General features: G+C 41.8%; 2 protein-coding genes across 2 annotated transcripts in view; one reads left to right on the plus strand and one right to left on the minus strand.

The window, feature by feature from the left end:
- Nucleotides 1-13,158, plus strand: part of LOC309490520 (uncharacterized protein) — a 327,836-nt gene that overhangs the window by 145,775 nt on the left and 168,903 nt on the right. The window lies entirely within an intron of this gene.
- Nucleotides 979-8,371, minus strand: LOC309490534 (uncharacterized protein). Its single transcript, XM_082159754.1, has 3 exons — nt 7,204-8,371; nt 1,392-1,474; nt 979-1,047 (listed from the first exon to the last, which is right to left on the minus strand). The coding sequence occupies exons 1-3, from the start codon at nt 7,681-7,683 to the stop codon at nt 1,023-1,025; spliced, it is 588 nt and encodes a 195-aa protein (XP_082015880.1). The 5' UTR covers nt 7,684-8,371; the 3' UTR covers nt 979-1,022.

The raw sequence follows: 13,158 nt of genomic DNA on the forward strand, positions 1-13,158 counted from the left end.
TTCGATTTTTTTTTTTTCTGCACGTTTGCCCAGTTATATTGTTGACATTCTTCCAAGGGCTTTTCGACCTTATTCTACTAATTCCCTGATCCTTCTTAAAGGGACATTGTGTAGGAATTTCTCCCATCTAGTGGTGAAATTGTATTTTGCATTCTACGAATAATGCTCTCCAGCGCCTCACTTTTTCAAATGCGCGTTGCATCTACGGTAGCCGTTATGTACCTAAAAGCTATGACAGGATGTCTTATAATAGCACTTCGAGTTTTTCTTCGGGTGAACATGTTTGTTATTTAAAACAAACTGAAACTTGAAACAACGAAAAAAAGAATGTTACAGTATGAACTACTGACTGTCAAAAACATTAACTATGGTAATTAGTAGTAATGCCTTCTTTACTCGTTATATTTTTTGAAGTATGTGCATTGTTAGATATCATCATCATCAGAGCCTTCTCTAACGTTACTTTACTCAATAGCTGCTATTCATCAAAGAGCCTGTTTAACTTTTAACTATAAATGTTCGACTGTCTATATAATAAAGTACACAACCAAGCAATGAAAAAAAAGCTTGTAATTAAGACTGTAACATTGACTTACCTGTCGAGAAGAAAGCAGGCAACTTCAGCGTCTCTTTTGAAAGCTTTCTCCTGCATTAGCTATCCTGACAGTAACCCTTGTTTTTTTAATCTCCGGTCACGTTTCCTTTTACGATCTATTTTGGACTTTTTCGACGACAAGGACTCCTTATCCTGTGACTCATATGTATGTATGAATGAACGGTGTATAAATAACCGTGCAGTGCAGCCTTTTAAACTTGCCGCGGCAGTGACAAGCGCCTCTCACTGCTCTGCACCTCCGCTTCTGCTGACTTCAGTCACGTGACGCTTGTAGCGAAGTACCACTACAATTGAAAGTTAGCTGGTTGAGGCGGCCGAATATGGATCAGATTCCGATCAGAGAATCAGGAGTGGAGAAGAGATTCTTGATAATAAGGCGTTTATTTATCTTGTATATGCATCTGGGTTATGCATCTGTGCTTGTATATGGTCTACAGAAAGAAATAAAGAGAAATCATTTACAATAATATTCGTTGAATATACGTGTCTCCTTGCATTAATTCCATTCAGAAAATAAACAAACATAAAATATATTCCACTTAAATGTCAATATTAATCACAAGGAAGTTAACGAAAATACAGTAGTACACAGCTGTAAACAAACACTCGCGCTGTGTCGGAGAAAAACACTTGCGTGTCTGGTGATGACTCATCAGATTAGTTCGGCAGATTACGGCCGAAATAAACGTTCAAATCCAAGCAATATAAACATAAGAAATTACCAATCACATGCACGTCACATACTAATAAGGTATAGATATATATATGCACTTACATGTATTGCATGAACGCATTTACACAGAACGAAACCACCAGCATAAACAATGATTCACCGTCATCTTCTACCGGAGTGCGTCGCTAATAAAGGAACGTGTAGGAAACAATAAACAAACATTAGTTCCTAGGACAGGCTTTCTTACACAGCCGCCCCAATTATCTGTCAAGATAATTAAACACTCTAGGAAAGTCTGTCTGCAGTGTCTGTGTCACAGTCCTCAAGATGAGGAAGAGGGATCAGTCGGACAACTGGACGGGTGTAGGTTTTCTCTTTAACCTTGACTTTGGCGATACGGATTCTACCATCAGCCCCAGCCAGGGTCTCCATCACAGTGCCGACGGGCCAGAGCGCCCGTGGAAGTTGGGGATCGACGATAAGCACTACTTGACCCACTGTCAGTTCTTTGCCATCCGTCCTCCACTTGTGACGACCTTGCAAGCCTGGGAGGTAATGGCGAATGAAGGCAGTCCAGAAACAGTCAGCCAGCACCTGACTGTGTCGCCATCTCCGTCTTCCTAGCAAGTTGTTAGAGTCGTACAGGACCTGAGGTAGAGAGGAATCACGGCGACCCATAAGAAGCAAGTTCGGAGTCACTGGATCCAAGTCTGCGACATCTGAGGATACATAGCCGAGCGGCTTGGCATTTAAGATGCTTTCAACTTCCACTAGAAGGGTTTGTAGTACTGGTTCTGGGACTGACTGCTCTCGCAGGATTACCCGCAGCGCTGTCTTGACTGATTTTACCTCACGCTCCCAGGTTCCCCCGAAGTGAGGAGCACTTGGTGGATTATGGCGGAACCGGATTTTCTGCCCAGCCAGCAGCTCCTGGAGCTTCGGAGACATGGCAGTGAAGGTCTCTTGTAGTTCTCGATTACCTCCGACGAAATTAGTGCCATTATCACAAAGGAGTTCCATGGGCTTGCCTCTTCGTGCTATGAATCGGCGCAGAGAGAGCAGGAATGCGTCAGTGTCCAAATGCTCTAATAGATCCAGATGTACACACCGTGTCGTCATACATTTGTAGATAATCCCCCATCTTTTCTCTTGGCGGCGACCAACTTTGACTGCAAATGGGCCGAAGCAGTCTACACCAGTAGAATGGAAAGGTGGCTTATACAGGTTCAGCCTGCAGGGTGGTAGATCAGCCAATCGTGGGGTTTGAGGCTTAGCGCGCCACCGCTGACAGTCTTGACAGTTGCGCTGCTGTTTACGAATTGCTTCTCGGCCTCGAAGTACCCAGTACTGACGACGCAGTTCAGCTAGGACCCTTTCCGAGCCGGGGTGAAGAAGTCGCTGATCGGTCTCCTTAATTAGCAGCTTGGTGATGGGATGGCCAGGGTCTAACACAATTGGATGAATAGTATCCAGGTCAAGGTCACCCGCACGACGTAGCCTTCCACCCACTCTAATGAGACCAGTGTGCCCATCATACTCGGGGGCAAGAGAGCTCAAACGACTGTCGGCTGGAACTGACTGTCCAGCCTTTAAAGCCCTGACTTCGATTGGGAATGAATCACTTTGGGCCTGTGCCAGGAGGAGCCTCTCTGCTTCAATATATTCAGAAGCCACAACAAGAGTGTCGTTGTCTGTGCCAGCCGCCCCATGCAGGGATCTAACAGTAGCCTGGACAAGCTCTTGCCATGTGTGGAACTGGCTTGGATCAGGAAGGGAACTATTAGGCACGGAAACAGTGCCAATAAAGGCAGCCTTCTTTAACTCACTGAAATCTGGCTCCTTTTCAGTTTTAGGTGTGGATGGCCACTGATCAACTGACTGGTTCAGGAAGGATGGTCCTGAGCTCCACTTATGAGGACCTGCCAACTCGGTTAGTGTAAGACCTCGTGTGATGTGGTCAGCAGGGTTGTTAACAGACTCAACATACCTCCATTCAGCCATATCGGTGAGGGTCTGTATTTCTGCTACACGTGTTCCGACAAACACCTTGTAGCGGCAAGACTCCGATGTCAGCCAGTATAACACTGGTGGAGTCAGACCAGAAAGTAACCTTGTGAATAGGAATGGTCAACTCTGTTTGGATCACCTTGGCCAACTGGGCACCAGTCAGCGCAGCACTCAGCTCCAAACGAGGCATGGACAGACATTTCCTCGGTGCTACTCTAGACCTGGCCAAGACAAAAGTTACAGTGACTTGTCCTTGACTGTCTGTGGTACGCAAGTATGCAACCGAACCATAAGCTCTTTCCGATGCGTCACTGAAGACATGAAGTTCTCGGAAGACAGAACTGTTGTCATTGGAGTCCGAGGTGTATGTACGAGGGAACTGCAACTGAAGGAGAGTTGGAAGTTCTCCTACCCAGGCAAGCCACTGTTCTCTCAAATGCAGAGGTTCAATGGGGTCGTCCCAACCGAGGTTATTCTTCCAAAGGTCTTGGACGAGAACCTTGGCCCTGGTGGTAAATGGGATGATGAACCCCAAAGGGTCATATTGACTTGCCAATGTCCTATACATATTCCTCATGGTAGGAGCAGCGGTCTCCGTAGAGCGTAAATTATACCCCAGGGTGTCATTGATACAGTTCCACCGTAGCCCAAGAGTGGGTTCTTGGAGGTCAGTGCTTTTTTGTGCCAACCAGCGCTCACTATTAGCGGACTTGGCATCTGTGGGAAGGTGTTGGATCACAGATGGTACATTACTTGCCCATTGCCTTATCTCAAAGCCTCCATCAGCGAGCAGCTGGCGCAGTCCATCCACAATTTCTTTTGCTTCATTTGCAGTTGGTGTACTATGAAGGCAGTTGTCAACGTAAAAGGAATGTTCTACTATGTTGACTAGGTCAGCCATGTCATCTTTGTGTCCTTGGGCATGATTCTGGAGGGCATAAATAGCACAACATGGGCTGCAGGTAGTGCCAAACGGAAGTACCTGCCATTCATATATATCAGGTTCCACGTCCCGACGCATGTCCCTCCAAAGGAACCGCAGCACTGACCTGTCCCTAGGCAGCAAGCGTACCTGATGGAACATACCTTTGATGTCCCCACTGATGGCAACAGTGTGTTGGCGGAATCTCAGGAGGACACCCAGTAAGGAAGGTCCCAAAGTCGGCCCGGGCAGCAGTTGATCGTTCAAGGATTGTCCCTGATGTTTAAAGGAACAGTTAAAGACTATCCTGTCTTTACTGTTGTGATGCACCATATGGTGCGGGATGTACCAAGACTCTGCACTTTTGTTGGCTTCTTCTGGAGTGATCTTAGCCACATAGCCAGCCGCCTCCAGCTTCTGGATCTCATTGCAGTAAGCTTTAGCCCTCTCAGGATCCCGTACCAGCCTGCGCTCAGTGCTACGCAAACTGGGAAGCACAGTCTCTGTTCCTACATGGAGTAAACTCATTGACGTTCGTCTCAGCAATGGTGTAGCGTAACGTTGAACACCATCCACGTTGACCCGGATTGTGGCATTTTGCAGCAGGGCGTAAGCCTCTCGATCCTGCTTGGACCTGGTGATCATTTTCTCGTTATAAGGGAGAGTATCAACCTGCCAGAGCCTTTCTACATGGTGGATGAGATCATCACGGGTTGGAACTGTCATGATGTGAAGACACTGCTGATTCCCTCGTGATGGTTGCATTGGACTCATCGGGCCCTGGAGAGACCATCCGAGTTGTGTACAGACAGCAATGGGTCCCCCAATTGGGCCTTTGCGTATGGGCTGGATTGGTGTTAGGAGGTGGGGATTATCTGACCCTATAAGGAGCAATGGCTTTACTCTGTCCACAGGAGGCAGCGGCAGATCCTTTAGGTGTCGATAGGCATTCTGCAGAGCAGATACTGGGTAGGTGTGCTCCGCTAGACACAGACCAGTCGCAGTGAATGCATTACGTATAGTGAACTTTGTCATGGGCTTGGATACTGAAGAAATCTCAAAGGATATCGATGACCCGTCAAGTTCAGTGTGAGACTGCTGAATTGTCTGTAGGGGAAGCAATTCCGGAGTGCCGGTTAGCTGAAGCTGCTGTAGCACTGGCTGGAGCACTATTGTTCTCTCTGATCCGTCGTCGAGGACCGCATGTGTTTCCATAGTGTGTCGACCATTGTGGAGAAGGACGTTGACCACTTTCAACATAACCTTTGGAGAACGGTTAGGTCTGTCAAGGTAGATCCTGGTAGGTGGCAGGCTTACCATGAGTACAGCCCTGGAGGTGTCATTAATTGAGTCATGTAGAATTGTGAGATGTAACTCTTTACAGACCTTACAAGGACGCTTGAGGTTACAGGCCTCTACTGCATGTGAACGACCACATCTCCAGCAGCGTTTTCCCTCCTTAATCCAAGTGACAATTTGAGAAGTTGTTAATTTCTTGAATTGGTCACAATAGTTGAGGTAATGGTCCCTGTTGTCACAATGGGGACAATATGGCTTTGGTTTTGAACTGGGTTTCGGGTCAGCAGATTGAGGGGGCCTTATTCCACTCTCATTGGCCAGAAGAACTGGTGTAGGTCGCTCTCTGGAACGAGTGAATGTCGTTGCCTTACCATAGGACTTGGGCGAGTCACTCTGGAACAAGGTTGCAGCTCGACTGGAGATGCGTTTCGCTTGAGACTTGATCTCTAGCCAGGTGGCCAAATCAGGAAGTGTATAGGTCTTGTCAGTACCCATCTGGAGAATACCCCTGCTTAGGCAGTATTCAACAAACCCATCACGATAAGCAGATGGTAATTTACTTAACAGACGATCCACGTGAGAACCACACATGAGCTCGTAACCGTTCTGGCCCTCAAGAGTCCTCAGCATGCCTACCAATGATTGAACGGATAACGCAAAAGAGTCAAAAGCGTTAGCATCACCCATTCTCAGTGGTGGAGTACTCATGATAGCGCCCAACTCTGACTGGACGAGCTGTCTTGGCTGGCCATACTTGTCTTGGAGAGCCTGTAGTGCAGCTGAATAAGGACACGGATGGTACATATAGGCCTTAGCCAGCTGCTGAGCACTGGGAAGTTTCAAATGGCTAAGCAAGACATGATACTTGTACTGCTCACTGAGATGGTTGTGATTGCTCAACAAATTGTCCAGTGCTAACTTTAATAAGGCGAAGTCACTCTCATTACCACTTTCGAACACCGGCAACTTGGGTTGTGGGATGCCATAGGCTGATGCAAACAGTAGCTCTGTACCAGGGTATGCTGAATGACCATCATGCTGAAAGGGCAAGAATGAAGGTGGTTGAGCACGGTTAGGGCCAGGAGGTGGCACGGATGAAACCTGATAGCTGGTAACTGGAGGCTGCAGCAGACGTGTGCGCGTTGTCACAGGAGGAATGGCTGTCTGCAGCACAGCATATGGCGTTGTAGATGGGGGCAGTGTTGCTGTTGTAGGTTGATATGACACTGCCGGCATGCTTTTACTCAAGGGGTGTGCAGCAGTGGACATGACTGTGGCTCTTGAATGTGATTGGGGTACCATATTCGATGTTGACAACACAGTACGAGCTGGTGCAGTTATAGGGGTAGTCTGAGATACATTGGAGACGGGTGAGGAGACAGCTTGTGGTAACATGTTGAGCACTGCGTGTGGTGCACTCCCGGATTCGGGTGGTCTAACTGCTGGCTGAGCCACCCACGAATCTTCAGGAATAATCTGTTCTGCTGAACAAATTTGTATGGTTGAGGTCACAGCTGGTGACTGAGCAGAGGGCTGCTGGAGAGAGGGTGATTGATGAGATGGACTTAAGGCTGGACTAATATGTACAAACTGAAGTGGAGGTGAAAGCCTATCTGGTGAGCCTGGAGGCACAGGAGTTGTTTGACCAGAGTCTTTAATAAGCATGGAGGATACGAGCTTCGCTACCTCAAACTCAGTCTCTGCTTGTTGCAGCTTACGCTGTCTTTCTAGATGCTTGGATAAGGCCTCCTTAGCTGTGAGAGCTTCCTCTTGAACACGCTGGGCCTGTTTAGCTTGTGCCTGTAGCCGCTGATATTCCACATCTGCCAATGAGTCCTCCACGACCTGCTGGCGGAGACTTTCTAACTGCCTCTGTTTAATCTTCTCCTCCAACATAGCAGTCTGGACACTAGAGAGTTCTGGTGGAAGATAAACGCCAGTGGAGGTAATAGAGCGCCTACTTGACCTGGAATGAGAGCTTACGCCACTACGAGACGTTTTCCTCGAGCCGCTTCTTGGTTGACTGGGACAGTGGGAAGAAGCTTTAGGAGGAGGGTCCTCAGCGGGTCGATAGCCAACCTCATAATCATCCAGGTGAGAAGGCAGATTAGTCCTGCGGCGAGGTCTGTCCATTGTCTCTAATGTGTCACTTTCTGCTGAATCCATACTGGTTTGATCTTGCACTCAATCCGGCTCGAAGGACCATATTAATGTAGCGAAGTACCACTACAATTGAAAGTTAGCTGGTTGAGGCGGCCGAATATGGATCAGATTCCGATCAGAGAATCAGGAGTGGAGAAGAGATTCTTGATAATAAGGCGTTTATTTATCTTGTATATGCATCTGGGTTATGCATCTGTGCTTGTATATGGTCTACAGAAAGAAATAAAGAGAAATCATTTACAATAATATTCGTTGAATATACGTGTCTCCTTGCATTAATTCCATTCAGAAAATAAACAAACATAAAATATATTCCACTTAAATGTCAATATTAATCACAAGGAAGTTAACGAAAATACAGTAGTACACAGCTGTAAACAAACACTCGCGCTGTGTCGGAGAAAAACACTTGCGTGTCTGGTGATGACTCATCAGATTAGTTCGGCAGATTACGGCCGAAATAAACGTTCAAATCCAAGCAATATAAACATAAGAAATTACCAATCACATGCACGTCACATACTAATAAGGTATAGATATATATATGCACTTACATGTATTGCATGAACGCATTTACACAGAACGAAACCACCAGCATAAACAATGATTCACCGTCATCTTCTACCGGAGTGCGTCGCTAATAAAGGAACGTGTAGGAAACAATAAACAAACATTAGTTCCTAGGACAGGCTTTCTTACAACGCTGGTTCTGAACGAAACGCGTTGGCCTAGTACTTTTTGTCCCTCTCTGCTATTATAGTTTTTCAAGATGGCGGAACCAGAGCCCGTCTACGGAGAGCCTGTCCACTCCCTATTAAGCCCTATTGTACCGAATTTTGTTTGTAGTACCACCAGAGTTCCACTGGGGGCGCTCGCCATGAGTGCAAAATGAATGGGAGTCAATGGGGCTAGACGGCTAAATTTGTCTCTTTCACCCGATTGCCGTTGAGAAATCTCAGATGTGATTGTAGATTTTGCAAGTTCAACATGGGTTTTAGGTCGAAAGTTGAATGAACGAGTACTTATGTCGTTTTGATTTCTTACAGGTTGAGTTGTTGTTGCCCATAACACGCTAGCATTCTGCTAATGACGTCAGCATTCTGACGTCATTGACATTTTGAAAGACTTTTTTAAATCAAATAAGTGACTCTAAAAAATCTAACACCCAGCAATGTGTAATTTCTTTGCATCTCCTTTCGAATACAACATTCAAATTACTAGACAAAAAATTATATCCTGAGAAAAGTGGATTTTGAGGGGTATACCGCCATTGACCTCCATTCATTCTGCACTCGTCCTGTGAGCGCCCTCATATGGAATCAGAGTGGAACTGCAACCAGTTCAGAAGCCGGAAGTGTAGTGAGAGTGAAACTTCTCGCCATATTAGACATTCTCTGGCGGAACTACATGGAAGCCTCCGTGGACTTACCCGTCCCATGTATATAAAGATAATACATTTTTCGTTTACGAGGATTAGTCTGAACATTGGCATAGGTATTTGTACACCATTGAGGGCATATTTATGAATAAAAATATAGATTTTAGATAATAAAATACCTAAAAAGCTACACATTGTCCCTTTAAGGAAAACAGCATTAGTTACAGAACTTTCAAGTTAGGTGTTCAATAGTTACACTTTGTGGTTGTCATTTTCCTTTTCTTTCCTTTTCCCTTTAATTTTTTATCATAGCCTACTTTTATTTGTTAATGGACAAATTCGAGTTCAAACAGCTGAACATTGTTTCTTTAAATGTGCGGGGCTTAAGAGATGACATTAAAAGAAAAGCAATTTTAGACGTTATAATGCAGATTTTATTTTCTTGCAAGAGACACATTCGGCTGCTTCTGATTCAAAATTTTGGAAAGCTCAATGGGGTGATATGGTTTATTTTAGTCATGGGTCAAATAACTCAGCTGGTGTTCTTATTTTAATTCACAAGTTTAAAGGAGATATTGTTAATTCTATGTCCTCCCCTGAAGGCAGATGGGTTATTCTAACTGTTAAATTAGATAATGCCATCTTTGTTATTTGTAATATTTATGGATTTAACTCACACTCTATGAACAATACCTTTTTCACTGACATTTCTCTTATTCTATCTCAATTGCTGAAAACAACCCCAAATGCTAAGCTAATAGTCACGGGAGATTTTAATTAAGTCCCCGATGATTTAATGGATAGGTTTCCAAGGAAAGTAAGACCTCACTCTCAAAACTCTAATATTATTGATTCCTTATGAAAAGACCTATCTTTGGTGGATTCGTGGCGCTACTTTAATAGTAATTCATTTGAATATACATGGAGCAATGCGTCGAAGTCTTTAAAATCGAGAATTGACCTATTTCTTATTTCATTCATTCAGTCACAACATGTTCAAGATATCTCCCATCATTATGCTCCCTTTTCAGATCACCTTCTGATTGAGTTGTCTTTACAGACTGTTCATAAACCCAGCTGCCTCCGTGGATATTGGAAACTTAACAACTCTATCTTAGAAGATAACATTTTTACAAAAAATATTGAAACGTTAACCACCAATATTTTTAAGTCAGAGAAATCAGATTATACATCTAAATGGGAGTTATTTAAATTCAAATCCAGAGAATTAGCTATTAGGAGAAGTAAGGAATTGAAAAAAGATAGAGATTGCATAGAAACAGAACTATTAAACAAAATTGATACTCTTTGGAAAGTTCAGACACTCTCTCAAACACAGGAAAGTGAGCTCCAGTCTTTAAAATTAAAACTTGATGACTTGTATATTAGCAAGGCTAGTGGAGCTTTTGTGCGTTCAAGAGCGAGATGGATAGAAAAGGGAGAGAGGAATACAGCCTATTTTTTTGCCCTTGAAAAAAGGAATTTTAAGAGAAATTCTTTGTCTGCATTATATATTAACAACACCTTATGCAAGGATCCCAAACTAATTTCAGATTTTGTCAGCTCCTTTTATGAAAAACTTTATCAGTCTAACTTTAATTATGACCTTTGTAAATAATTTACTAATGACATTCAAGATTTTATTCCATTAATCAGTAATGACTTCAAAAAACGTTGTGACTCCGACCTTAAGAAGGAGGAATTACTGTCAGCTCTCCAATATATGAAAAAGGGTAAGAGTCCGGGTCCAGATGGGCTTTCAATTGAATTTTACCAACACTTTTGGAAGGTATTGGAAGATCCCCTTTTCTTATTGTTTAATGAATGTATTAAAAAAAAGGATTTGGTCACAACTATGAAACAAGGATTAATCTCCTTGATTCCTAAACCAGAAAAAGATGCCCAAAATATTGATAATTGGAGACCTATCACTCTATTAAATATAGACTATAAATTGTTTGCACTAGTATATGCAAAAAGATTAAAATCCGGATTAAATGAAATCATTAATGAGACTCAAACAGGTTTCATGAAAAATAGGCACATTAGTAATAACATTCGCCTTATAATTGACCTTCTAGACTATTCTGATCAAATTGATTCAGGGGCTCTTATTGAATTGTTAGATTTTTGTAAAGCCTTTGACACCATCGAACACGGCTTCTTACTCCACTCACTGAAAGTTTTTGGTTTTGGCAATAATTTCATTGATGTCATAAAAATGTTTTATAAAGATATGAATAGTTCTATTAAAATAGATATTAATAGTTATTAAATAGATATTAATAGTTCTATTAATAGTTCTATTAATAGTTCCTCTAAAAGATTTGGGATTCATCGTGGCATACGACAAGGCTGTCCAATCTCTCCCTTTCTGTTTTTATTAGTGGCTGAACTTCTTTCTATTCACATTCTGAATAATCATAACATTCTGGGACTGAAAATATTTGATAGAGAAATCAAAATTTCTCAATTGGCAGATGACACTGCTTTATTTCTGAGAGATAAGAAACAAGTTAAAACAGCCCTGGAATGTATATCCAAATTTTCCAGATCCTCTGGTTTAATGTTAAACCTTAAGAAGTGTGAAATATTATTTATACACGATTCGATAGATCTATTAGTTGAAAGCATACCAGTAAAGGACTCTGTTAAGTACCTTCGCATTCATATTTCTAAAAATGAACACGCTCGTGAACAACTGAATTTTATGCCTAAAATTAAAAAAACGAAAAATATCTTTAACAACTGGTTACAAAGGGATTTGACTTTGTTTGGGAGAGTTTTGCTTTCCAAAGCTGAGGGTCTTTCCAGATTTGTTTATCCAGCTCTCTCCCTTTACGTCAGTGATAAAACTTCTAAAGAAATTAATAAAACCTTTCTCGATTTTATTTGGAAAAATAAACCTTGCAAGTTAAAAAAGGACATTATATCAGGCAAAAGAGTTGATGGTGGCTTAGAGATGTTAGATTTTTTTTATATTAACAATACTTTTAAGCTTAATTGGTTAAGAAACTGTCAAAGAAATGAAAATTCATTATGGTTCTTTATTCCTCAGTCCATCTTTAACAAGCTTGGAGGCTTATATTTTCTACTGAGATGTAACTATCTGCCTGGGAAATTACCAATTAATCTATCCAAATTTTACCAGCAAGTGTTATACACTGGAAAATTGGTTTCCATCACAATTTTTCTCCACACAAAATGCTTCTCTGGAACAATTATCTTATTACCTCTAGGAATAAATCTTTATTTTTACGCAAATGGTTTGAAAAAAAAATATATTTTGTCATGGATTTGTTTGATGAAAATGGAAATGTTTTGTCTTATGAAGATTTTATGTTTATCTACAATTTCCCCATTCCATTTAAAGAGTTTCAGCGAGTTGTTAAAGCTATTCCCAATGGGTTAAAACATTTGATGAAAAGTCACCTTACTTTTGGAAGTAGCGAAAGGAAACTTCCTGAGTTAATAGTTGATGGTATCAAACTATTTTCTCATTCCTGTAATAATAAAAATATCAGATTAATTTTTCAATCCAAACATAAAATCTCTCCTAGAGGGAAATTTTTTTGGAATGCACAAATCGCTGATTTTCATTGGAAACAAGCATGGTCAAGTCCAAATAAATTTTGTATGCTAAATAAAGTTAAAGAGGTACACTTTAAAATACTTCACAAAATCTACCCATGTAAAGCTTTGTTATCAAAATTCATGGACATTGACAACAAATGTATTTTTTGTACTGTACATGAGGAAGACTTGGCTCATTTGTTTTACAATTGTGATGTATCTTTACAATTTTGGTCTGACCTTAGCTCTTTTCTTTTTGCCCCAAGAAAGGTGAATTATAAATTATCTCTAAAAGATGTTATATGTTCTTTCACACACAGAAGCAAAATGTTTGAATATGTGGTGAACTTTTACATCTTGCATGGTAAATATTACATCCATAAACAAAAATGTGCAAAATGCATACCTAAATGTAATTTATTCTTAATCGAGATGGAATCGCTAAAGAAATCGTTAAAATTAATTAAAAATAAAAAGAATGACATTTTGTTAAAATTTATGGAGAAATTCTTGATACTGTAATGTCC

This window comes from Leuciscus leuciscus, assembly GCF_965113295.1.
Source record: "Leuciscus leuciscus genome assembly, chromosome: 25".
Taxonomy (NCBI): domain Eukaryota; kingdom Metazoa; phylum Chordata; class Actinopteri; order Cypriniformes; family Leuciscidae; genus Leuciscus; species Leuciscus leuciscus.

Excerpts from the sequence above, each read along its gene's own strand:
- LOC309490534 (XM_082159754.1), bottom strand. The coding sequence starts at position 7,683 with ATGGATTCAGCAGAAAGTGACACATTAGAGACAATGGACAGACCTCGC. Across the intron at positions 1,475-7,203 it reads AAGCAGAGACTGAGTTTGAG|CGACGCACTCCGGTAGAAGA; the intron begins GTAGCGAAGCTC and ends TTCCTTTATTAG. Across the intron at positions 1,048-1,391 it reads AATGCGTTCATGCAATACAT|ACCATATACAAGCACAGATG; the intron begins GTAAGTGCATAT and ends TTCTTTCTGTAG.